At 46.5% G+C, this 23,521-nt stretch overlaps 2 protein-coding genes across 2 annotated transcripts; one reads left to right on the top strand and one right to left on the bottom strand.

The window, feature by feature from the left end:
- Positions 1-2,466: 2,466 nt before the first annotated feature.
- LOC136547384 (cytochrome P450 734A5-like) lies at positions 2,467-7,152 on the top strand. Its single transcript, XM_066539340.1, has 2 exons — positions 2,467-2,767; positions 5,867-7,152. Exons 1-2 carry the CDS (start codon positions 2,467-2,469, stop codon positions 7,150-7,152), a joined length of 1,587 nt encoding a protein of 528 aa, XP_066395437.1.
- Positions 7,153-8,149: 997 nt separating this feature from the next.
- On the bottom strand, positions 8,150-12,622 carry LOC136547383 (uncharacterized). The gene is made up of 11 exons (XM_066539338.1): positions 12,377-12,622; positions 11,203-11,367; positions 11,009-11,127; positions 10,618-10,692; positions 10,215-10,308; positions 10,056-10,115; positions 9,803-9,868; positions 9,630-9,728; positions 8,925-8,969; positions 8,639-8,741; positions 8,150-8,481 (listed from the first exon to the last, which is right to left on the bottom strand). The coding sequence occupies exons 1-11, from the start codon at positions 12,482-12,484 to the stop codon at positions 8,405-8,407; spliced, it is 1,011 nt and encodes a 336-aa protein (XP_066395435.1). The 5' UTR covers positions 12,485-12,622; the 3' UTR covers positions 8,150-8,404.
- Between the last annotated feature and the right edge of the window lie 10,899 nt (positions 12,623-23,521).

Below are 23,521 nucleotides of genomic sequence, written 5' to 3'. Positions count from 1 at the left end.
CGGCAGGTATAAGATGATGGTAGGCGTCCACAACACTGTTGATGTCGGATGCACGTGGGAGGTTACATCGTTTTGTTTGGGTATGGTAGATGTCGGTATCTGCTATACTGTTGATGCCCAGAGGCATGTGAGGGGTTTTCACCATGTTCACTCGGTACGGTAATTCCGACGCCCACAACACTGTCAATGCCCAGAGGCATGTGGGGGAGCCTTACCGTATGGGAGTCAATGGCGCCCACAACACTGTAGGGAAAATGTCGACGCCTACAACACTGTGTGTGTTAGGGAGGTTGTAGAGTACTGTTCCTGCAGGCGTACAGGGTATGGTCCCTGGTATCGTGGTTTGATTTGTGCGCCCTGCCTTGCTTTCTCTGTTTGTTCCCTGGTCCTTTCCGAGCGGGCGTCCTCGGTCGGTTGGTCCTTGTCGGCTCTGGTTGCGCCAGTCGGAGAAGAGCTGTGAGCAGGGCTTCTGCGAACCCCGGTCGGAGACGCGGGGTCGGAGTCAGAAGTAGTGCTTGGGCCAGGCCTTCCGATCGGAGAGGCTGTCCGGAGGCGGCTGGAGTCCGAAGTGAGCGCTCCGGTCGGAGAGGTGGACCGAAGTAGTCGACAAGCGGGCGCTGTTCCTCCTCGGCCAGACCTTCCGGTCGGTGACTTGGACCTCCTCCGCCCTTCTAGCCTATTATTTTAGACACTTGGGCCGGCCCATGAGTTGCGTACTGTCTGCTTGGGTCGAGCCATGGCGTGGAAGCCGGTCCCCGAGGGACACCGGGTTTATGAACCCGACACCTAGTGATTGCCTATTTGCCTGATTGGCGGCTAATCAGCAAACGGTGAAGTTTTACTTTAATATTTTAATTAAGAATTTTTTATTATTTTACACACTTGTTTTATACTTTAAATCCAAACTAAGAACTTGTACTAACTTTGTGAGCTCTTAAATTGAAGTGGTGGATTGATGATAATTATTTCGTGTTGTATTGCTGCTTTATGACTTTAGTTAATGAATTGTTTCTCATCTTAAAAAACAACATGTAAGCACACACTATCTGACTTAATAAAGTTCGCTTCCGCTCCCTAGTCCAAATCCTACCATTTCCAACATCTAAAAAATCCCTATTCAATCCATATGGACTTAAAAAATTCCGTGAGAAAAAAAAGAAGGAAAAAAGATAAACAAGGGGTATTATAGTTATTTCATTCATTTGCTTCATCGTGTGAAAATAGCTCAGCTTCAATAAGAAAGCCGCTCATGAATAAAAAAAATGGTTTAAGTGGTGAAGCTGAGCTATGCCAAACTGCTTTAGTAAATTAATAATAAAAATAAAAAAGGAGAAAGACGAGGAATGAAGGGGATGGGAGCTACCGACCGGTGCGTGGCAGCGTGGGGAGGCCAGGCTGTGGCGAGCCAACTGTGCGCGGCTGGCGGGGACAGGGCCCCAACTGTGCGCGCCACGCTTTTCCCGGAGGGACAGCAACACAACAAGCAGCCGCAACCCGCAAGTGCGCGCCCCTGGCTGCCTGCGATTGCGCTTGCGCTGCGGGCGGCCCCCACCCCAGGGTGCCTCAATGCAAAATATATGGAGTACATATATATAATGGGCAGGCAAAAAGGGAAAAAGGCGTGCTAGAGGCTAGACGACGACGACGACGACGACTTGAACACAACAAACAACATGTCTCTGCCTTCAACATGACTTGGTCGCTCTCGCTCTTCTTTCTTTTTCTCATAAGAAAAGATAGATTTTTAGCATCAGTGCGGTTCGGTAAAGCAAGGACACAGCATACATCGTTAGTACGTTCTTCTGCCTTTCCGACGATCCAGTATGTAATGTAAGCTGCCCGCATTTCAAACGAGGCCCGAGTAGTGCGCGCGTCAACTGGCTGGATTTTGGACATGCATGTAAATCCGATCCTGACCAGTGCAATGTGAAACCTCTTTTTCCTCAGAGATTCAACGACATGGCCGGCCGGCCCCATGTATGTTTGAATCTTAGGATGCTTTCATTCGTTTCAAACTTTGTGGCCATTACTCACCTACCCAGGAATGAAGAATACTATAAAATATATACCCCTTCCTTAACTTGCTTCATCAAACCATACACTGCATATATGTTCTCCAAAATGTTAATAAATAAACAGGAAGAAAACAATAATGTACTCCATGGATGTCAGTAATAATCTGGAGGACAGCAAGGTATTATTCAATTCAATTCAAATACGAAAAGGTCGATCGCTCGCAGAGTCGCAGTCGCAGCCTTCCTCTGCTTCTGCTGTTGCCCAGCAGCACCCAACAGCTATCTATCTATCTCTATATATAAACCCGGCGACGGCGGCGGCAAGGCGTGCTACTACGCCATTGCGGCCTCCTGCCTCCTCGTCCACCAAAGGTCGCGGGGCAGCTAGCAGCTGCCTGCCTGCTTCTTCTTCTTCCACGCCGGTGTGCCGCCCGGCCATCCACCGCGCGCCATGACGTGGTGGCCGTGGCCGTGGTCGTGGCAAGCGACCGCGCTCGCCGCCGCGGGGTGGATATGCCTCCACCTAGCCGTGGCGCGGCTCATGGAGGCGCTGTGGTGGCGGCCGCGCCGGCTGGAGCGCCACTTCGCGCACCACGGCGTGCGCGGGCCGGGCTACCGCTTCTTCTTCGGCAGCTCCATCGAGCTCATCCGCCTCATGGTGGACGCCTCCTCCCGCCCCGCGCCGCCCCAAGCGCCGCACGACGTCCTCCCCAGGGTGCTCGCCTTCTACCACCATTGGAGGAAGCTCTACGGTACGGTAATTTCCATGCATCTTCATCAATCAATCCAGCTCTTTGCTTACGAACTGAGATTGATCGTCTCTCGATCAAATTTGGATCATTCCTAACTAGCTACTGCCTTGCCACTTTTCTTCGAAACCTTTTTATTTTCTTTGTCGTCGTCGTTATGGTTTCTTTGTGTATTTTTTTTCCCGGACAAGCCAAAAACAAAAATCAACGGTGCAACTTTACAGGTTTACTAGTTCCAACTTCACATGAATGAAACTTAAACAAGAAAAGAAAAGCGTGCATTTGCGCGTATACATATACAAATATATATATATATATTAAATTAAAAGAGTGGACGCTCACGCGTAAACCGCAGGAAAGGAGCTGAGGGGACATGCTTCCATGCTTCTGCAAATAGAAACAAGAGCACAAACTCTAAACTATGCTCGATTAGGTGACATTCATTTCATTTCAATTTCACTTTGGTACTACTGTATCCTACCTATATTCCTATATATCCTACCACCACTACTTGCCTCCATCACTTTTGGTACTAGTGATGACAGCAAGCTATAGCTAACAAATTCGTCTGCAAATTAAAAACCGCCTCCCAAGTCAAACCTTGGCTGTGTGTGTACGTTGTCAGCAAGTATATGATCCATCCATCTCTCCACCAGGCTGTCAATGCATGCAGCAGGTCAATGATAATAATGCGAGTAGATTAACAACGGCCCGGTAATCTTAAGAGATTAGCTACATATGAGCCGGATGTGTGTGTGTGTGTGTGTGTGTGAGAGAGAGAGAGAGAGAGACGGTAATCTTAAGAGATTAGCTACACACACACACATATGTAGATCCATCCGTCCGGCAATCCAGAGGTAGAGCACATGCATGCCTTCATGCTTGCTTGCTTTGTGCTTCGTTCAGCTGCTCTCTGCATATGGTCACAACATGCATATATATGACATTGCCAGATATACAGCATGCATTTCAGTTGAGGATCCAAACCAGTTGCATGCAGTTGGTTACTCGCTGTTGAGGCGATTAGTTTATGCTAACCTTTGCGGCGATCGATGATAATTCCCGCTGTTTTTCAACGGTATGTGGAGTATAGTATGGAAAGGACAACCCTAGCTAGCTATAGAGGCAAGCATCTGCGTTTGATCCAAGTGATTGACAACGAATCTTGTTTGTTGGTCAGTTAATGAATTTGTGTGATTTGTCCACATGAAAACACTCAAGTTAAGTGCTGGCTTAGCTTCGCTCCACAGCAACCCGGCCAGTAGAGCTAGAGATCATTGCACTTGCCTTGCCATGCATGGTATCACATGCGTTAATGCCGCCTGCTTGATTCGACCTTGCATGATGATTAATTTCATATATCAACTTGCATGGTTTGATCAAAACTTGAGATATGTGCCAACAATTCGAGCGAAGTGTGTGCTTGATTTTGTCAAAAATATTACTAGACGACGCTTATTATTTATATACATTCATACAGTACACATGATGAAAAACTAGCATATCGTACTGGTAAAACGCACGCGCTATATATATATATATATATATATATATATATATATATATAAAGAGAGAGAGAGAGAGAGATAAATGCACCAGAGGTCTATTAACTTGTGATGATGTTTCGGTTAGGTCCATCAACTTCCAAAGTGGCTTTTTGGGTCCATAAACTTTGTATGTCGTATCACTTAGGTCCATATCCCGCCATGCGGGCTTCTCATGCTGACGTGGCATGCTGACATGTCCTTCTGAAGCAGCTCTTGGCAATGCATTTTGTCAAATAGCTTGTGGGCGAGCGTCACTGCCTCGGCGCCGAACATTGGATGCACACGAGGTCACCGCGCGCCTGCTGCTCGAAGTACCAAAACGCGTTCACGATGCGGTCCGACGACGTCGGGTTCCCGCTGCTGTTGGACGACCTCGTGCTCTTCCGGTGGGGCTTCAGCACGGACGCGGCGCGGCCGACGAGCTCCGTGAGGTGGAGCACGATGAGCGACATGGGCGAGCCGCGGGGGGAGCCCGACGCCTCCAGCAGGTCGATCAGCGGCGTCGCGCGGTCCTCGCTGTAGAGGCAGGTGAGCACGCGGAGTTCGACGCTGAGCCGCGCGTGCTCCAGCGACCGCCGCTTCGCCCGCGCGAACTGCCTCGACAGGTAGTGCTCCGCCGTCGCCTTCATGGTGTCGCCCCAGTTGTTGATGGCGGCCACCTCCACGATGCCCCGGATGTTGAGCATGAGCGCTAGCACGATGGCGTCCCGGAACGGCATGGTGAAGAAGAGCCCCGCGGCGACGCAGCCGACGAGCTTGCCCGACACGCAGAGCGCCACGAACAGCTCCAGCGCGCACCACTTCTCCGACGCCTCGGACCTGGTGAACTCGGTGAGGTCGGTGCGGTAGCCGGAGAGCGCCATGTAGATGGGCAGGAAGAGCACGATGAAGGAGTTGAGGCGCTCCGTCATGGTGGCGCCGATGGGCCTGCCATGGCCATGGCCAGGCAGCTGATGGTCCCGTACGTGCTATGGATAACAACGTTCTCCTCCGGCAGCGTCACCTGCATGTCGTCGAACAGCAGCGTCACGGGCGGCCACGCCACGGCGGTGGTGTTGAAGCACGTGTCGAACCCTCCCAGTGAGGACACGGGCGCGCCGACGCGGCGCCGGGCCCCTGCTGAGGCTGGGTGCAATGCGCTCGCTGGTCCACCTCGACGTGAGCGGCAACGCGCTGTCGGGCTCGCTGCTCGGCGCGCCGGGGACGGTGTCGCCGTCGCCCACAAGCTGTTTGACAAAATACATTACCAAGAGCTGCTTCAGAAGGATATGTCAGCAGGCCACGTCAGCATGAGAAGCCCGCGTGGTGGGATATGGACCTAAGTGATACGACATACAAATTTTATGGACCCAAAAAGTCATTTTGAAAGTTGATGATCTAACCGAAATCTCCTCACAAGTTAATGGAACTCTGGTGCATTTAACTTATATATATATATATATATATATATATATATATATATATATATATATATATATATATATATATATATATATATATATATATTGGCGCGCATGCATGCAAATTATTTATGAAAATGTATATATGCGTGCAGGTCCGATGCATCTGATTTGGTTCGGGAGGACGCCGCGTCTGGTCGTGAGCTCGCCGGAGCTGATCCGGGAGGTGCTGCTGTCGCGATCGGAGCATTTCGACCGGTACGAGGCGCACCCGCTGATCCGCCAGTTCGAGGGCCTCGGCCTCAGCAACCTCCACGGCGACGAGTGGGCGCGCCGCCGCAAGATTCTTACGCCCGCCTTCAACGCCGAGAACCTCAAGCTGCTCGCGCCCTTCGTCGCCGACACGGTGCAGCGGATGCTGGAGGAGCGCGTGCTGCTACCGTCGTCATCGGCGGCTGGTGGGTCCGGCGAGGTGGAGGTGGACGTGGCGGAGTGGTACCAGCGGCTGCCGAAGGAGGCCATCACCGTCGCCACGTTCGGCCGCAACAGCGACGAGGGCAGCGCCGTGTTCCGGCTGCAGGCCGAGCATGCCAGCTACGCCACCGAGGCGCACAGCAAGGTCTTCATCCCGGGCTACAGGTTCCTGCCCACCAGGAGGAACAGGCGCGTGTGGCAGCTCGGCAGGGAGATCAGGAGCCTCCTGGCCAAGCTCGTCGCCGGCCTGCAGAGCGGCGGCGAGGACCACCGACACCGGGGCCGGGACCACGGGCGCGCCGGCGGCATGAGGGACTTCATGAGCTTCATGGCCCCGGCCATGACGGCGGACGAGATCATCGAGGAGTCCAAGAATTTCTTCTTCGCCGGACTGGAGACGCTGACCAGCCTCCTCACCTGGGCCACCGTCGCGCTCGCCATGCATCCGGAGTGGCAGGACCGCGCTCGCCGGGAGGTCCTCGAAGTCTGCGGCCGCCGGGGCGTCCCCACCAAGGACCACCTCCCCAGGCTCAGGACGCTCGGGATGGTCGTGAACGAGACGCTCAGGCTCTACCCGCCGGCGGTGGCCACGATCCGGAAGGCGAAGCGGGACGTGGAGCTCGGTGGCTGCGTCGTGCCGGCGGGCACGGAGGTCTTGATTCCCATCATGGCCGTGCACCACGACGCCGACGTGTGGGGCGCTGACGCCACGGAGTTCAACCCCGCGCGCTTCGCGGACGACGGCGGCGACCGCCGGCCGCGGCAGCAGATGGCGTTCATGCCGTTCGGCGGCGGCGTGCGGGTGTGCATCGGCCAGTACCTGGCGCTCATGGAGGCCAAGATCGCCTTGGCCATGGTGCTGCAGCGCTGCCAGTTCCGGCTGTCGCCGTCGTACGTGCACGCGCCGAGGGTGCTCATGATACTCAACCCGCAGCACGGCGCGCCGGTCATCTTCCGGCCGTTGTGACACGTCATTCCAGCCAGACATCTCGCAGCTCAGCTCAGAAATCCAAATCGATTGGATTCAATTCCTTCCTTCCTTCCTGTAAATTATCACCCCCCATTACCAATTGCAAATATATAAAGTATACCATACGACAGGTATCAGATATAGAAAGGATAGAAAAAAGTTTCTAGATGTTATTTTTCACTCGTATTCGTTCGTATACGTATTTGGCCTTGAGAATTTGAGCTGTATAGTGTGTCCTGTGCCCTGAATCTCACGCAAAAGTTGTCAAGAATTTGCAAATGTTAGGCATCAAAATTCAAAATATACTACATGACAAGTGAACCCAATTCACTTATGGACAGCTGAACGCCGGAAGCGCCACGGACTGCAACAGGAGGCGCCGTGCGCTTTGTGCGACCAGCATGATGAGACCACGAACCACCTCCTGTGCTCGTGCGTCTACACGCGGGAGGTCTGGTTCCGCCTGCTACAGCCGGTCGCCTATCATGGCCTCGCGCCGCAGGATGCCTCAACCCTGCTCGATTGGTGGCAGCGCGGGCGTTTGTGTCTGCCACGGAACCTCAGGAGATGGTGCTGCTGGTGACTTGGGGACTCTGGAAGGAGCGGAACCGGCGAACTTTCGATCACAAGTCAAGGACACCGACACAGCTGATCGCCATGATCCTGGATGAAGCGGATGCTTGGATCGGCGCCGGGTACGCGAGTCTGGCGTCGATCACCGCTCAGGTTACTTGACCTACGCGGCCAACTCCTAGACGCAACGTCGCGCCAATCGTTACTTAGTTAGTACAACCGTTATTCTCCATCGCCTGACGGTGATCCGTGCCCAGTGTGCGCCCCTGGTCCTAAACGGCGAAGGCTACGGAGCTTGTAATGTTTCCCAATTCCACTTAACGAAGCACGTGCTATAGCACGCTTTCGAAAAAAAGTGAACCCAATTCAAATGCCAGACACTCTCACCACAATTCTTAATGGCATCAACACCACAACATAATGCAGATTATTCCTGTTGCGAATTTTGCTACAGTGTATCAGCATCGCGTCAACAAATTTCTGATAGGAATGCTAAGTGTTCTCACGGAGAATGCAATTTGTAGCCAAACTTTTTCCATATATATGAAAGACAAGCTCTATACAGGGCAGAATATTACACAGGAAGAATCTCTTCAAAATATTGAGGGGAGAAAGGGGTTGACTTTTCCTCTACATCAACATCAACATCAAGGATATGTTTGAATTTCCCGAGGGTTTATACTGACAACCGCACAAGCTTCTCGATCTCTTTGATAATTAGATCTCTCTCCTCATCAAGTTGTTCATCTTCACCTGCCAAATGGGACACATTATTAGCGCTCCAATGTGCATCTCTCAGAAATCTTAACATCGAGTTCCAGTTATGATATTTGGTTACTCTATGACTAGCATCACAATTGCTTGGTCACAGAATAGGGCTAGGGTTAAGTTGGAAGTCGCAATACATTACCTTTGCTTGTGGGGAGATTGTGGAGTAGCTTCAACAGTTCTCTGTGATTGTCAACCAAAACCTGAATAATCTCACGAGGCTTGTTTGGATTGGCAACAAATACCTGCATCCATGTAGTGAAAATGAACCTCCAAAAAATGGTAACAGTAGTGTTCACATTAAGTTATGATTAATTAAAAACAACAGCTAATCCAACTTAAAATTTCAAAACCCGAGCAAGGCCCGATCGAGTGTGAAGCCACCGAAAGGGTAAACGTATGAAACTTTCAAGTGTGCAACTTATTACCTTAAAAATGTGGAAGGAACATATCCTGATATTTTTGCTTGAATCCTACAAAAGACACCAGTTAGTACTTAGTAGAGGCATTAAAAAAAGGATGTGTATAGGCATGAAAAGATGGCACTAGTTATGAAGATGAAAACAAACTATCTATGACTAGTCTGTGTTGTTTTCATCACTTAGTTGTCATAAAAGGAGAAAATCTGTAGCACTGGCTTCTTGCAAGTGTGTATATTTGAACTACTTTTGTATTAGATAGAAACTAGGAAAACTGCTCGAATACACACTGTTAGACACAAGATGACTGGTACCCAAGCAGTACATAAATAGCTCGGAGGAATAAAATGATAGTGTTCAACATGAATAATGGTGCTATGCATTTTAACTATAAACAGAAAGCCATTTAGATCTGGATGGCTGGATCTCTGGTAGTCACTAAAGAACAATTGCAAGAGTATAGTTGTGTACGTATATCTTAGCCTCTCAGGATGACCTTTGCTTGGCAAGATATCCAAAAGCCAGTAAAAGAAAGCAGGATCTCTCATGTATTGTGCTAATAACAACCACCATTATTTTCACTAGATAATGGCACTAGAATGTCATAACTACTTGTATGAAAAATCAAGAAACAGAGGAAGTGAGAAGGGTGATCAATATCATTGCTGATTCATTTAAATATAAGCAGGGAACTTATAACTAATACTCTAATACCTTCAGAAGACCCATCATAATGTTTAAGTAACGAACTTCCAAAATGTAACGCTTCATTATTTGAGCATTTGGGGCCTCCAACAGAAACTCTGAAAGAAACTGGCATGCCGCAAAGTGCTTTTAAGCATCATATTTTTGTACCCTACAAGAAATTGCAATTTAAATAGTCTAACCTTCACTGATTGTCTTCGTGTCACATAATTAGTTGAAGATAAAAGTTTTGTGTAGAGTCCAAAAAACTGCACATGTTTACAATGGATGAGTGCTTCAAAACTTTAGCAATACAAAAGGCAAAAGGTGGCATGGAGGAAGATACAAAGTACAAGGAACAAGGTAGAGGAAAACTACTGGTCCTCTTATTTATTTGGAATAAACATTAAAATTATGGATTTCATTCATTCTACAGAAAGGTATCATTTGGCTGACCTGTTCATAATGTGAGCTCAGAAATTCAGAGACTTGATCTTCATGTTTGGTTAGCAAATCCTGCAAATATCTTGCCAACAGCAAACATCAATCCTGAAGAAGCAAACATAAAGCCATTTTTTTATTTAAAAAAAATCAAATTGACAAGATTAGATTTACCTTGAAGGTGTTCAGAGCGTCAGAAGCAATATCGAAGTTTGGCAATTCAACATACTGGAAAAACAACTCGAAGCTACTTGACTCCAATATATATCTGAAAGAGCACTACAAAATCAAATGTATGAAAAATTAATCATTAGCAAAATTAACTAAATCATCTATTTGTTGTTTGCTTTAGTTTTATTGCAAAATCTAACATCTGCATACTGCAGAGTACATTTGCATGTCTGCTTGTTTTGGTCATTATATTATGTACTATATCTGTCCATGCATGCAACTACAGAGGGCCAGAGGCTCTAAAAGAACAGACATGTCAGGCGAAGGCATATATGCTGGAAACTGTATGCTATTGCAGAGCCACTAAGAAAAGAAAATATAGTTGAACAAATAATCCAAGCCTTACTTTGCAAGTGTAGGATATTTTATGCATTCTCGCAACATGTTCCCACAATTCAACGCAACTTCCAAGTTCTTGTAGCTGGTAGAACATAGTTAAATCAATCAAGCACAAGAGTATTACAATGGCATATACTACAGGAGCAGTACATAAAACACACAAAATAATGCAAGTACAAGTTGTAAAATTATCGCATATATCACAGGTGCATTTCATAAACAAACACCAAAAAAAAATACAACTATGCAAGTATATATAAGCAGTAAAAATAAATAGGTACATGAAGCAATCAAACATCAATATATTTCTGCAATTGCATTCCCACCAAAAAAACGAATCAGCATGCTCCAACTCATTGTGTTCCATTCTAATTCATAACTTGAGAAATAGGCCTTACCAAACAACAAGGAAATCCAAAAGATCTAAATGATTTTCAATATACTGGACACAACAATGGCCTTCATCAACCTTCTGTCTCAACAAAATACACCAGCAGTGGACAAGATCCTTTCTAGCCTGCAACATAGAACCAATAAGGCTAATAACACAGTGAAAAAAGGTTATCACATTCAATTTGTGAATATAACATACCTCCCAACCCAAGGAAGGAAGATTCTGAACAAAGAGGGAAAGAACACCCTCCTTGCAAATCTCAAGGGCTATCTGCAGAACCTGCTCTTGATTTGGTTCTACTTCTCCATCACCAGCAAGTGTATGCCTCAACGTAAGTAAGTTTTTCTCAGCATCCTCGAGAGCCTAACAGGAGCATACACAAATTCATGAGCAACATGATTTTTGTACCATGGTGTTCACTGTTCAGTGCACAAGAATTCTATACGGGGGCAACACATCAATCAGAGAACAACCAAAACTGTAAATTAAATAAGTAAACATGTGCTCGCTTAAAGCAGGGTCAACATACATCTCTGTTTCTATGAGAACAGTGTTAAAAAGAACATGAACAGAAGTACAGATTTATAGTTGATCTGGCTCTTGTAGTTGTTGTATGTCAAAACTCAATACTATGTTGCAAACAGATCCCAACTGCTAACTTATACATCTGATGAACAAGACAAATTGTCCTCTCACTGTCATGATTACTAACTTGATAACTACATCAAACAAATGAGTGAAATCTACTCAATCAATGTACACTTGTATACTTCTCGCAAAAAGGGTATGTTTGTATACCTATAGAACAAATCTCCATGACACAACAGGTAGAAACAAACTTTCAGATCCGGTTAATTTTTTCGATTTAATTCACCTCATCAACATAAATGCCTTTACCGCCACTAACATGGAGGCAAAAATGTGCAATCCAGTGACAATTGCAACCTCACAGGCCCCATTATGATCCACTAGTCAGTGGTTTTCTTAAGCTTTGAGCGACAGGCTAAAGAGACAGACGAACCACCCAAAACCATCCCTGACAATTAACAAATTATCAGGCATTTCCCCGACCAATACCAGCACAGTCTCTACTTCTAGTTGCCAAGCAAAATTCGTCAACTACCAGAGAACTGGAGTACTGTCAGTCTGTCACCGACATCAGGGAGTCTACCCAAAAAAAAAACGCGATGGATCCAGGGACTCCGCACAAGTCCACAAACAAAGCAACTTAACCTCGTTGACAGCACCCAAAATGACCCGATTGGGGGTGGACGAGACGCTAGCGGCGAGCCTGCACGGGCGGATCGGGCCCGGGCGGGCCACGGAGCGGATGGGAATGCGGGAGCAAGATGCTGGAGGGCCGCGCGTATACCTTGGCGCCGGTCTTGGTGTCGAGGGCAACGAGGGAGTCCTTGATGGAGCGGGCGATCTCCTGCGGCGACGGGCGCTGCCGCGTCGCGGCCCGGAAGAAGAAGGACATCTCGCCGCTGGCCGGCGGAAATCCAGATGGAATCGGGGGGCGAGCTCTTCTCAGTCTGTCAGTCTCGTCGGCTCGTAGCCTGACGAAGACGACTCGGGTTCCCGTCTCTAATCGGTGGTCGCGTAAACTTTGTGGTATCTGTTTGTTCACTCCTGTTGAAGGCGTACGCTAACTAGAGACACCTTACTTTTTTTTGTAAAAGGAAAATGGAGTGAAATGTACTACGGTTGTTTTTCTCCATAGTAGACTCTAAAAACGGAAATGTAGGTACTTCAAATTTCTAACCATTTGTAAATAAATAAAGTGGTTTATTTTAGGTCCAATTATGAATTTAGATTCTCACATGGAGTGAACCTCCTGGGACCTAAATCCTCGCTCCGAGAGCTTATGGGCAAGACAAGAATCTTGAATAAGTTTAGAGCCCATATGGAACACAGTTGCTTCATAAAAATCGTAATGAATGAATTCAATTTTATAGAGAAAATATAGGGTTCATAAACAAATACCCATGTTGTACATGAAGCAATTCAATTTTATATGAAAATGGAATAAAAAATTATAGGGAAAATATAGGGTTCAAAGATAAATAATTGTGTTTCAAACAAGGTTTTAAGAACTCACAATGTGTTTCACTATTTTTTCCCATGTGACCAAGAGCAACATTTTACAACAACACGGACAATATCATTACTATGGATTAAATACAAAAGAAAACACCAACTGGAGACCAAGTATGTACATAAATTTCATTGTGGTTGTTTTTTATCATTGTTTTCTCATGTGCCGGAGTAGATTGTTGTTGGAAGAGTTTTGTTAATTAGTCGTTGTTACTATTGTTTTCTATCATAAACCCCTTTTGGGGTTGTATTTTGTCCACTCTAAACCTTTTTATTGATATAATCAGTACTCCCTACGTCCCCAAAAGAATGCAATTCTCGAACAGTGTCATGTTTTAGTATATAAGTTTGACCAATTATAAATAAACAAGTATAAATATTTATAATATAAAACAAATATCATTATATTAATTACGAAATGCATTTTCATAATAAATTAATTTGAAGTCGTAAATGTAAATACTATTTACTAGAAACTTGGTTAAATGTGAAGTACTTTAACTAGCACGCAACCCGTAGTTGCATCCTTTTAGGGACAGAGGTAGTACATCTTATACTTAGTTTGTTTAAAAAAGCAATATATACATCAGTACTCCATATATCCTATCCAAGTAATTTTATAACCAAATAAGAAGTTTGGCAAAAGACTAATCTACTGTAACACTATAAATCTTTTGCTAAAACATGTTATGAGCATCATGATTATGTGTTAATGCATGTAATATAAAGGGGTAGATCAATTTCTGTAACTTTAAACGATCATCGGAAACGCGAAACGAAAGTTACATTTCATAGTCAAGTTATATCACTTAGGGTTTTAAATCAATTTTTATTAAGCGAAAATGCTATAGAACGCATATATATAACTTTAATAAAGTTTGTAGTACAAACTTTATAGATGACGATGAAATACTTGAGGTCGAAAAATGAATTCACTAGCTAGCATACCTAATAGCTTGGGAATCGAACTTGACGCGAATCCGATCGTGACTTAGTCGATTTCGTAAGTCTGAAAAGTGGTTTGACAAAGCAAGGCTCGGTGATTTTTGTAGAAGAATCGGATTAAAGAGTGGGGTGGTTTTAGGGCTGGTTTTAGTAGCTTAATAAGCCCTCTTAAGAATGGCATAGGTGGTTTATCGATTAGATCAATGTTTTAGGTTTATTCGGACGCTTTAAAAATTGTGCGTGGCACGTTCCCGGACGATTTCAGCGTTCGGGCGCGATCACCGTGCCTCGGCACTCGGCGCCGCAGCGTCGGCCGCCCGGCGCACGCGCACCACCGCGCTGGCCTAGCCGCTCTGCCCCGCGGTGTACTTGCCGTTGCCGTCGTGGGCCAGTTTCCCTGGCCGGTCCGCTGCCGCTTGGACGCCTGCCTCACGCTGTCATCACCGCGCCACAGCCCGCCGCCATCACGTCACTGTGCTGCCTCACGCTGTCATCGTTGCGCCACAGCACGCGCACGTTCCTCTGCGTCGCGTTGTCACGTCGGGCGCACTGTGCGCGCAGGCGCGCGGCACCCTGATGTGCCGTTGCTCTGCCTGGCATCCACGTCCTACCGAGGCGACACAGCTCCCGCTACTCGCCCCTGCATTTCTCGCGCGCACTGCTGCTGCCGCCTAGGACGGCAGGCAAGATCGAGCTACGCCCGAGTCAAATTCACCGCGCATGGTCACTGTCAGAGCAATTGCCCGCGCCAGGCACAAGTGTTGGAGCCCTGCTACCGCCCGGTCACCTCCGACCTTCAATTGAGTCCGACTGAGCGTCAATTGGCCATTTCCCCCTCCGCTGTGCCATTAAGGCCGGAACCGGCCGCGACTGAGGATAGCTATCTGCCGCACCACCTCTCGCTAATGCACCTCCACCATGACTTCCGCCTTGATCCCCTCCATCCCGTGCGCACCCCACTTTCACCGTCATTGCCTTCTCGGCGTCGCTGACACGGTCACGCCACCGCCGCCATCGCGGAGCTTGCTGCGCGCACGTGGCCAGACACACCCAGTCCGTCCTCAGCCAAACCTCCACCACAGAAGCCACCAGGGCACGCTATTGGTGCTTTAGGGTTAGCTATATCTCACTGCGGTGACTTAGGGTGGCCGGCGTGGTTGTGCCGCCGTCGCGCGTGGCCGCGCGCCGTGGCCACCATTGCTACAAGCTCTGTCACCCCTGTAGCTTCGGCTAGGGTAGGCTCTAGGGTCGTAGTTGCTGTTCGGCTCGCTAGCTTGGTCGGAGCGGGTCTCGGTTGGCCGGTGTGGCCGCCCAGTGCCGTCGCCGTCGTGCCGGTGCGCGCGCGGGTGCCGGAGGACCTGGCCATGGTAAAGGCAGATTGTTTCAAGGGCTTATCTATAAAACGCTGGCGGTAGGAATAGTTCTGCGAACCTCAGGGTGAATCATCGATAGTTCGAGGGCTTTTTCGCAAAAAGATCGGCGCGCGCGGGTCTCCCTGTCGTGGGGAATTTTTTTTAATTTTAACCATTTTTTGAATATAATTTTAAATCTAACACTGTCGATTTTTTTAAAACTAACACTTTTGGCCGCGCCTATTGCCCTGGCGCGGCCAAATGCCTGTGCCGCGCCATGTATGATGGCGCGGCAACGGGCTGACGTGGCGGCGACCGGAATCGCTGACCGATGACGTGGCAGCGCCTGCCGCGCTACAGATCTTGGCGCGGCAGTGTCGCGCCCTGGTTAGTGGCGTGGCAGAGCCAGGCCGCTCTGCTTTGCTGCCGAAAGCACTGTCAGGAGGGCAGCGCCTAGCCCTAGACTCGTACTGCTACCACTGCTGCGCTAAGATCTGTGGACCGGGGCGCGTCGCCCATGCACGGGAAGATGCCCCTGACATATCATGCCAGTAGCCAGTAGGCAACCGGCCAGGCTAGTGACAGTACTCCTATACTACTAGTACTCTAGAGCTTCGCAGTTCGCACAGTTCCACAGCTGGCTAAGCATAAATGCACATCTGTGGGACGCAATTACCGATTAGCGTGAGATTTGCAGTGTGTGTTCCAAATTTTCCAATCCTCGAGTCCATGGATAGTCGTAATGTTTTCTCAAGAATCAGACGCTACTTTGATAAATCTAGGTGGTGTGACAAGACAAGTGACCATACGTGCATCCGGATAAAATTCATGCGGTTGAAAAGCATGTGGCGAAAAAAACTCAAAGGCAACCAAAATAAAGTGCTTTTATATACTTCATAGTGACGATGGTGGAGGCGAGCACTCCCTTATTGGCTATTCAAAAGTTAAATATTTTCAACTTTGACCACGGGCCTATTCGACAGGTATTAAAGCCGGCTGAAGTTGATTTGCTGTGAGAGAAAATATTGTAGATTCTATCTGATAAGCCGGCTGATAAATTCAAACGAACAGACCCCACATATACATAAGTTGAATAGTTAAACTTATTGTATATAGACTTATCTAGAGATACAGATATTACTAATATTTTTTACCACCCTAGTCAATTTAAAAAAAAGTGAACCACATACCTATGCTCTTTTCTACTCGTTGCGTTGTAAAATAGCTAAAACTAATATTTATTAGGAGTCAAACAATCTTAAATTTAATTAAATACTACATCTATCTCTATCTAGAAAAAGACGTGGTTCTTTGTGCTTTCTTATTAAAGTGTCGAATGTTTGACCAAATATATAGATAAAGGTATTAATATTTATGAAGTCAAATAAGTATATTATAAAAATATATCTGATGTCAAATCTAATGATACTTATTTGATATCATAAATATTTTTATTTTTTATATATAGTTAGTCAAACTTAGGATACTTTAACTTGGTACTATGTTATAATTGCATTTATTTGTGGAGGAGGGAGTGTACAAAAACTATTAATATTTAGATGCATAGAAAATACCACTAAGTTGTTTTTTGTTCTTTTAAGTAGAGTACAAAAGAAATGGTAACCGTTGCAGTTGCAACCACCATATTTACCAAGTTCGGCACAGCAAATCAGCAATGGTCCAGGCTAAAAAAAACAGCAATGGTCCGACAAGCTGGCGCAGCACCCGCATGCTGCATTCAGCTTTTGCAGCATAGCCAGTGCAACAGTGGTAGCAGTCAGCCTGTTCGGCTGGGATTATTCCCTCGTAAACGATCATAAATTTTTAGCCGGAATAGTATTTTTCTCTCACACCAAATCAGCCAGCAGTACTTCTTTACGATCCAGCAACGAACAAGCCCAGCCAAACGAACAGGCCGAGTACCAGGCTAGGGGTAGGCGCTGCCCTCCTGACAGCACTTTTGGTAGCAAAGCAGAGCGGCCTGGTCGATAATTGCATCCCACGGATGTGCATTTATGCTTGGCCAGCTGTGGAACTGTGCGAACTATGAAGCTCTAGAGTACTAGTAGTATAGGAGTACTATCACTAGCATGGTCAGTTGCCTACTGGCTACTGGCATGATATGTCAGGGGTATCTTCCCGTGCATGGGCGACGCGCCCCAGTCCACATCCCGCATGCTGCATTCAGCTTCTGCAGCATAGCCAGGTGCATCAGTGGTAGCAGTACCAGGCTAGGGCTAGGCGCTGCCCTCCTGACAGCGCTTTCGGCAGCAAAGCAGAGCGGCCTGGCTCTGCCGCGCCACGGATCAGGGCGCGGCACTACCACGCCAAGATCTATGGCGCGGCAGGCGCTGCCACGTCATCGGTTAGCGATTCCGGTCACCGCCACGTCAGCCCACTGTCGCGCCATCATGCATGGTGCGGCACAGGCATTTGACCGTGCTAGGGTAATAGGAGCGGTCAAAAATGTTAGTTTAAAAAAAATCCGATAGTGTTAGATTTAAAATTATATTAAAAAAAGGGTTAAAATTAAAAAAAATCATCGTGGGCCGTCGCCGAGCGGTTGGGCCGTGCCCGCGTGGGCCGCGTGAGTAGATCACGCGTGCGCGCGCGCGATGCGCGGGAGTGGGCCGTGCCGCTCGCTCGTGGGCCGCGCGGGTTGAATTCAGTTTTCCGTTTTCTAGGGAATTAGTAAATGTTTATTCAATTTTGTTTTGAGCTGATCTTTGGAAAATTATAGTAAATTTTGTAGGTCTCCAAAAATAGTGAAATAAAATTTGTTAAGTTCACAAAAATATTATCTATCTATTGGTGTAGTTAGTTTACAGTTATCTATGATAATGATAGATTCATTAATTCATTTAGAAAAGCTTAGTATTATTTAGCTTAATATTTATAGGAATTTTGGTGGCAAATTGGTGATGGCGTTAGTCATAAAATTTTTATAGTAGGCTCATTAGATTATTACGTGCTTACTGTAATTTTTGTAGCCCTATAGTAGGTTGATAAATAGAGTAGCCAGTACTCCTTGTTTTATCATATATAGAGTAAATTGATATTAAGAATTGGAACGCCTTTAGTTGCTAAGATAATGCATACAATGTTTTATACCTGTTAGTGGTAACAATAGGTAACTTAGCATCTTAGTCGGTAGAGCTAGCTTAGTAGTTTGATAGCTGTATTTTATTTTAAGAGTTGTTGTTGTCGTATTACTCAGTGTTGCATCATCATTTCATGCATATAGATAACGAGTTGGTAGAGTTCGTGCCTGCGGGCGAACAGGAGTATGAGGAGATTATTGAGGAGTACGAGGAGGAGATTCTCGTATAGGAGGGAGCTCTGGAGCCATCAGTTGCTGACTTTGTTGACGCACCACCTGTCTAAGGCAAGCCCCAATGCATAACCCTTATTTTTAAATGATCACTAAATATATATATGATGTGCATTTATGTTACATGCATTTTATAGAAACTACATGCATAAATAAACTTACCTATGAGTCCTACTAGTATAGGTCGAATAGCTGCTATGCTCAGGATTTTGGTAGCGTGAGTAACCTGCCATTACTCACAATAGGTGATTATTAAGATCACTCATGATAAAATGGTAGAAAGGAAAAATAGAGACCGGGCAGAGATATAGTTTGGGTATTAGTGGGTGTAAGAGGTTGTATCCTGCGGCCAACAGGGCATAGCTTGGTTACACTTTTCCCCTGTCTGTGTCGGTTAAGTTTCGACCGTTACATTGGGTTCTAGGCAAGTCACGGACTTATTATCCTGAGCACATACTTGGGTATGGGCGCAGGGAAAGCTTGTTGCTCTCTTGTTATGGGTTCCGGCTCTTTTTGAACCGACTGATTGGAGGCGGTGATGGTGGAGGTCTAAGCACCGCACTGAGTCCGAGACTCAGGAGCGGAGGCTTGGAGTCTAAGTTTGGACGGGGACCTAGACCCCATGACAGGAGAGTGATGGGTTGGTCCTGTTTGTGCCTAGGGTACAAGGGGGGCATGTGTTTCAGTGTATCCAGCTAGGCACATTGATTCGTGAATCGCCGACATTCTAGTATGGCTTGTCTATAGTCTAGCACCGTAGTAAGAACTGAATGATGAAAGGTGATGAAATGGAACTATTTGCTTAACTCTTGCTTGAAAGTAGAACATGTGCTTACATAGAATGGCTAGATAATGAATTAATCATGACTGCTAATAATAACATAAATAAGGATTTACTATTAGTATTGCTTTCCGCAAAAAGGGAACCCAGCAAACCATAAAGCTCACAATATTCCTTAGAGTCGGGAAATTATTTCCACTAGTCGGATAAGTCTTGCGAGTACATTGTGTACTCAGGGTTTATTTACCCCTGTTGCAGGTACTGCTTGAGGAGTAGCCGTTGTGTGAAGGATTCTTCTGGTGCGCACAGACGGATCCTTGTATATTATCGATAGATGTTTCTTTTTATTCCGCTGTTAAATTTCCGCACTCCGAATTTGGTACTGTAATAATATACTTCTGAGAACTCTGGATGTATGAAATGGACTAAGTAATATAAACTCGTCTTATTATTGGATCCTGCGGGAAAAATGTGGATTATTCAGGCTCTCCCTTAGGGTGTGCTCGACGAAATCCGTCTGATGTAGCTCGCTCTCGGGGTGCTTAGTGTCTAGTGGTAGACGAGCGCCTCCGTAAGTGCGTTATTTCAGGCGGTTCTGCCACATCTACCCCTCACTAGTTAGTTAGTTTAGTTGTTAACTTGCTTGATTTTCTAGTAAGCTATAACTTAAAAATGCATGTAATTGTTTTGGGCTACAATTACCTAAAAAATAGACAAAATTATCCCTTTAATTAGCTGGTTTTGCTTCTCTATATATATGTTATAGAAACAATAAAATAGTTTAATATCTAAAAAATCACAACTAAATCATTAATCAGAAAAAATTCAGAACTAATTCAAATTTCTTCTAAAAATAAGAGTTTTTGCTGTTTCATAGTTTTTCTATTTTAAAATGAATTAGGTATGAATTTTTGGAGTTTAAACAATTTTTTTATTGTTTTTGGAAAAGATAAATAGAGCTAAAATTAATTAATCCAATATATGAAACTAGCTAAAAATGCTAAATTTGTTTGGTTTCTGTAGTCCGTTCACCGTTGGTCAACGAGATATTGGGTTTATGATGACTCCGATGACCAAAATTATACCCTGGTATAATAGTTTGTGGTAAAAAAATTGACTTCTCCCTATGTGTCGACAGAATATTGTCGGCAATCCTTCGAGCGGTATCCCATGAAGGTAGATTGATCGGTAGAGGTGCGCGTAATCAAGAACAAGAAGGCAACAGAGACACAAGAGTTAGACAGGTTCGGGCCGTCTGCACGACGTAATACCCTACTCCTATAGTCTGTTGGTTTGTATTAGCTATCGTATGATATTGCGTGTGATCCGATGCCTTAGACAAAGCCTAGGATCCATTTGGGGTCGACTAGGGGACCCCTGCCCCTCCTTATATGTTCTAGAGGGATAGGGTTATAAGGAAAGTATCATATTTGGTATTATACAATATCTAATAAATCATATCTTCTTGTAGCCTTGTGGTGCATGCCGACCAGTGCCGTGCGCCGCACGCCTTGATCTTGTGGGCTGGGCCACCTCTGATGGTGCGGCCCATGTCTTGTCCTATGGGTACCTGAGGTTATACCCCCACAGCTAGTCCCTGAGCGCCTTGTATCCTTTGAGCAGCGTCGCCTTGAACAAGTCCGACCAGTTTGACGTGAAGCTGACCAGTTTAACTGATGATCCAAGTAGTGGAAGTCGAAGCCGACCAGTTTAACTGGTGACCTTAGCGGTGAAAATCAAAGCCGACCAGTTTAACTGGTGACCTGGGCGGTGAAAGTCAATGACGACTAGTTTAACTGGTTAGGAGACCTCAGACTTAGCCAAGTAAGGCTTGCCAAAAGAATGTAAGGGGCTCAAGATAAAATTTGAAAATTTTTCCCCTTGGGAGAAGTGTAGCCACTTAGACTCCATCAATAAGGAGGGTAAATCAAGAAAAGAGCACTACATTCACTGCTAGGTGAAGTGTAGCCACTTAGTCCCCGAGCTTGCTGGAACATGAAGAATGAATCTTATAGCAGGGTCAAAGAAAAGAAGTCTAAAAGCTTATCGATGTCATCTAACATGCGCGTATCAAGACACCAGACGTGCTGCCCAAGATCAGCACCCTGATCCAAACAACATAGAGCAGCTTGATAGCACACTGATGAGACGTAGCAAGACCCGACCGCCAAGGGAGTCCCCAGCCTTAGCTGGCAACTCTTGCTCAAAGAATCCAAACGTCGATGAGTCCCCAGCTTAGCTGGTAAGCCCCCAGCGTAGCTAATGATGAAGCGTGAGCAATCCAAATGCCGTGGAGTCCCCAGCTTAGCTGGCGAGCCCCCAACATAGCTGACGATGAAGCGACGGACAATCCGACCAGTTGGTTGGCAAAGAATCGAGCATCGAGCAGCCGAACCAACTGGTTAGCGGCAAAGTGAGTGCCGAGTAGAAGTGAACGCCGAACAGTCTGACGAACTGGTTGGCGACGAAGTCCACGAACCTAGCGGTCTGACCAGTTGATCGGCGGAGAAGTCCGAGTACCAGGTAGTCTGACCACCTGGACGATGATCCTGCAATACAAATATGTAGAACGGGTAGTACATGATGTAAAAATAAAATATATGAACTCCGGAGAAGAATCAGCAATGGTGATGAAATAACGTATGCAGCTTGACGATCAGTTGATGTGAACACTTAGTGTTATTCTAAAGATGTGTTTATATTTAATATAAACCGCCCGACTATCAATAGAATATCGTCGGCAGTCCTCCAAAGGGTATCCCATGAAGGTAGATTGATCGGCAGAAAGGCGTGTAATTAAGAACAAGAAGGCAACAGAGACACACGAGTTAGACAGGTTTAGGACATCAGTATGACGTAATACCCTACTCCTGTGTTCTGTTGAATTGTATTGGCTATCGTATGATATTGCGTGAGTTTCGAAGGGGTCCCTGCCCGCCTTATATAGTCTGGGGGGCAGGGTTACAAGTCGGTTAGATCTGAGAGATAACCAAAAAGTAATAACAGATTATAGAAATCTTGGGATCATATGTATCCTAATAGGTCTCATAGTATCTTCAGAATATCTTCCCGGTGTCTTGCGGGAGGCGCCAAGCAGAGTCGTGCCCCGCAAGGCTTCGTCTTGTGGGCTAGGCCGACCCTAGGGGCATAGCCCATATGGTCTACCATGGGTATCTAGGGTCGTACCCCCCACAACTAGTCCCCGAGTGCCTTATACCCGCTGTGCAATGCCGTCTTGAGCTTGTCTGAGCAGGTGCGAATAAAGTTGAGCAGTCAAACTCATGGTCCGACCACCGTGATGAGTTGCTGAGCAGCATGAACCGTCGCCGAGCAATGTGAGCCATCGCTGAGCAATGTGAGCCATCGTCGAGCAGTGTAACCCAAGTATGGCTTGCCATAAGGGTGTAAGGAGCTCAAATTTAGAATCAAAAATTTCTTCGTAGTGGACCAAGTGTACCCACTTAGAGTCCGACCATGAGAAAGGGATATAGTCTCCTTTAGCTTCAAGAGGCACGGAGTCTTCCAGAATAAAGCAAACACATTCACCACGAGGTGAAGTGTGCCCACTTAGTCCCTAAGCCTGACAGTAGATGACGTAGTCATGTGGTGCTAGGGTCCAAAGTAGGAGAAAAGTAGAAGACTAGCCAAGCAAGCAGCCAGTCCTCGGGTGTAGCCCTGAAATGAGAAAAAGTACATTCACTGCAAGGTGAAGTGTGCCCACTTAGTCCCCGAGCCCAATAGTAGGTGACGTGGTCACATGGTACTAGGGTCAGAAACAGTAGCCGACAGAAGAAAATCCCCAATCCGGTGAGGAACCGAGACGTAATGCTGACGTAGTCCTCGGGCCACAAACGAAAATCTTGAAGAAAACAAGTCGCGGAGAAAATACCGGAGTAATGGCTATACAGTAGCAATTACTGATCCATAACGGTTGGCGGAGAAGTCGGCGAATATACGGTGAGCCATAACAAATTGCGGAGATAAATGGGCACCATGGGCTGCGGTTGCGCG

This window comes from Miscanthus floridulus, chromosome 3 (assembly GCF_019320115.1).
Source record: "Miscanthus floridulus cultivar M001 chromosome 3, ASM1932011v1, whole genome shotgun sequence".
Classification (NCBI taxonomy): domain Eukaryota; kingdom Viridiplantae; phylum Streptophyta; class Magnoliopsida; order Poales; family Poaceae; genus Miscanthus; species Miscanthus floridulus.
Note: the sequence above shows the minus strand (reverse complement) of the source record. Positions and strands in the feature narration are given on the sequence as shown.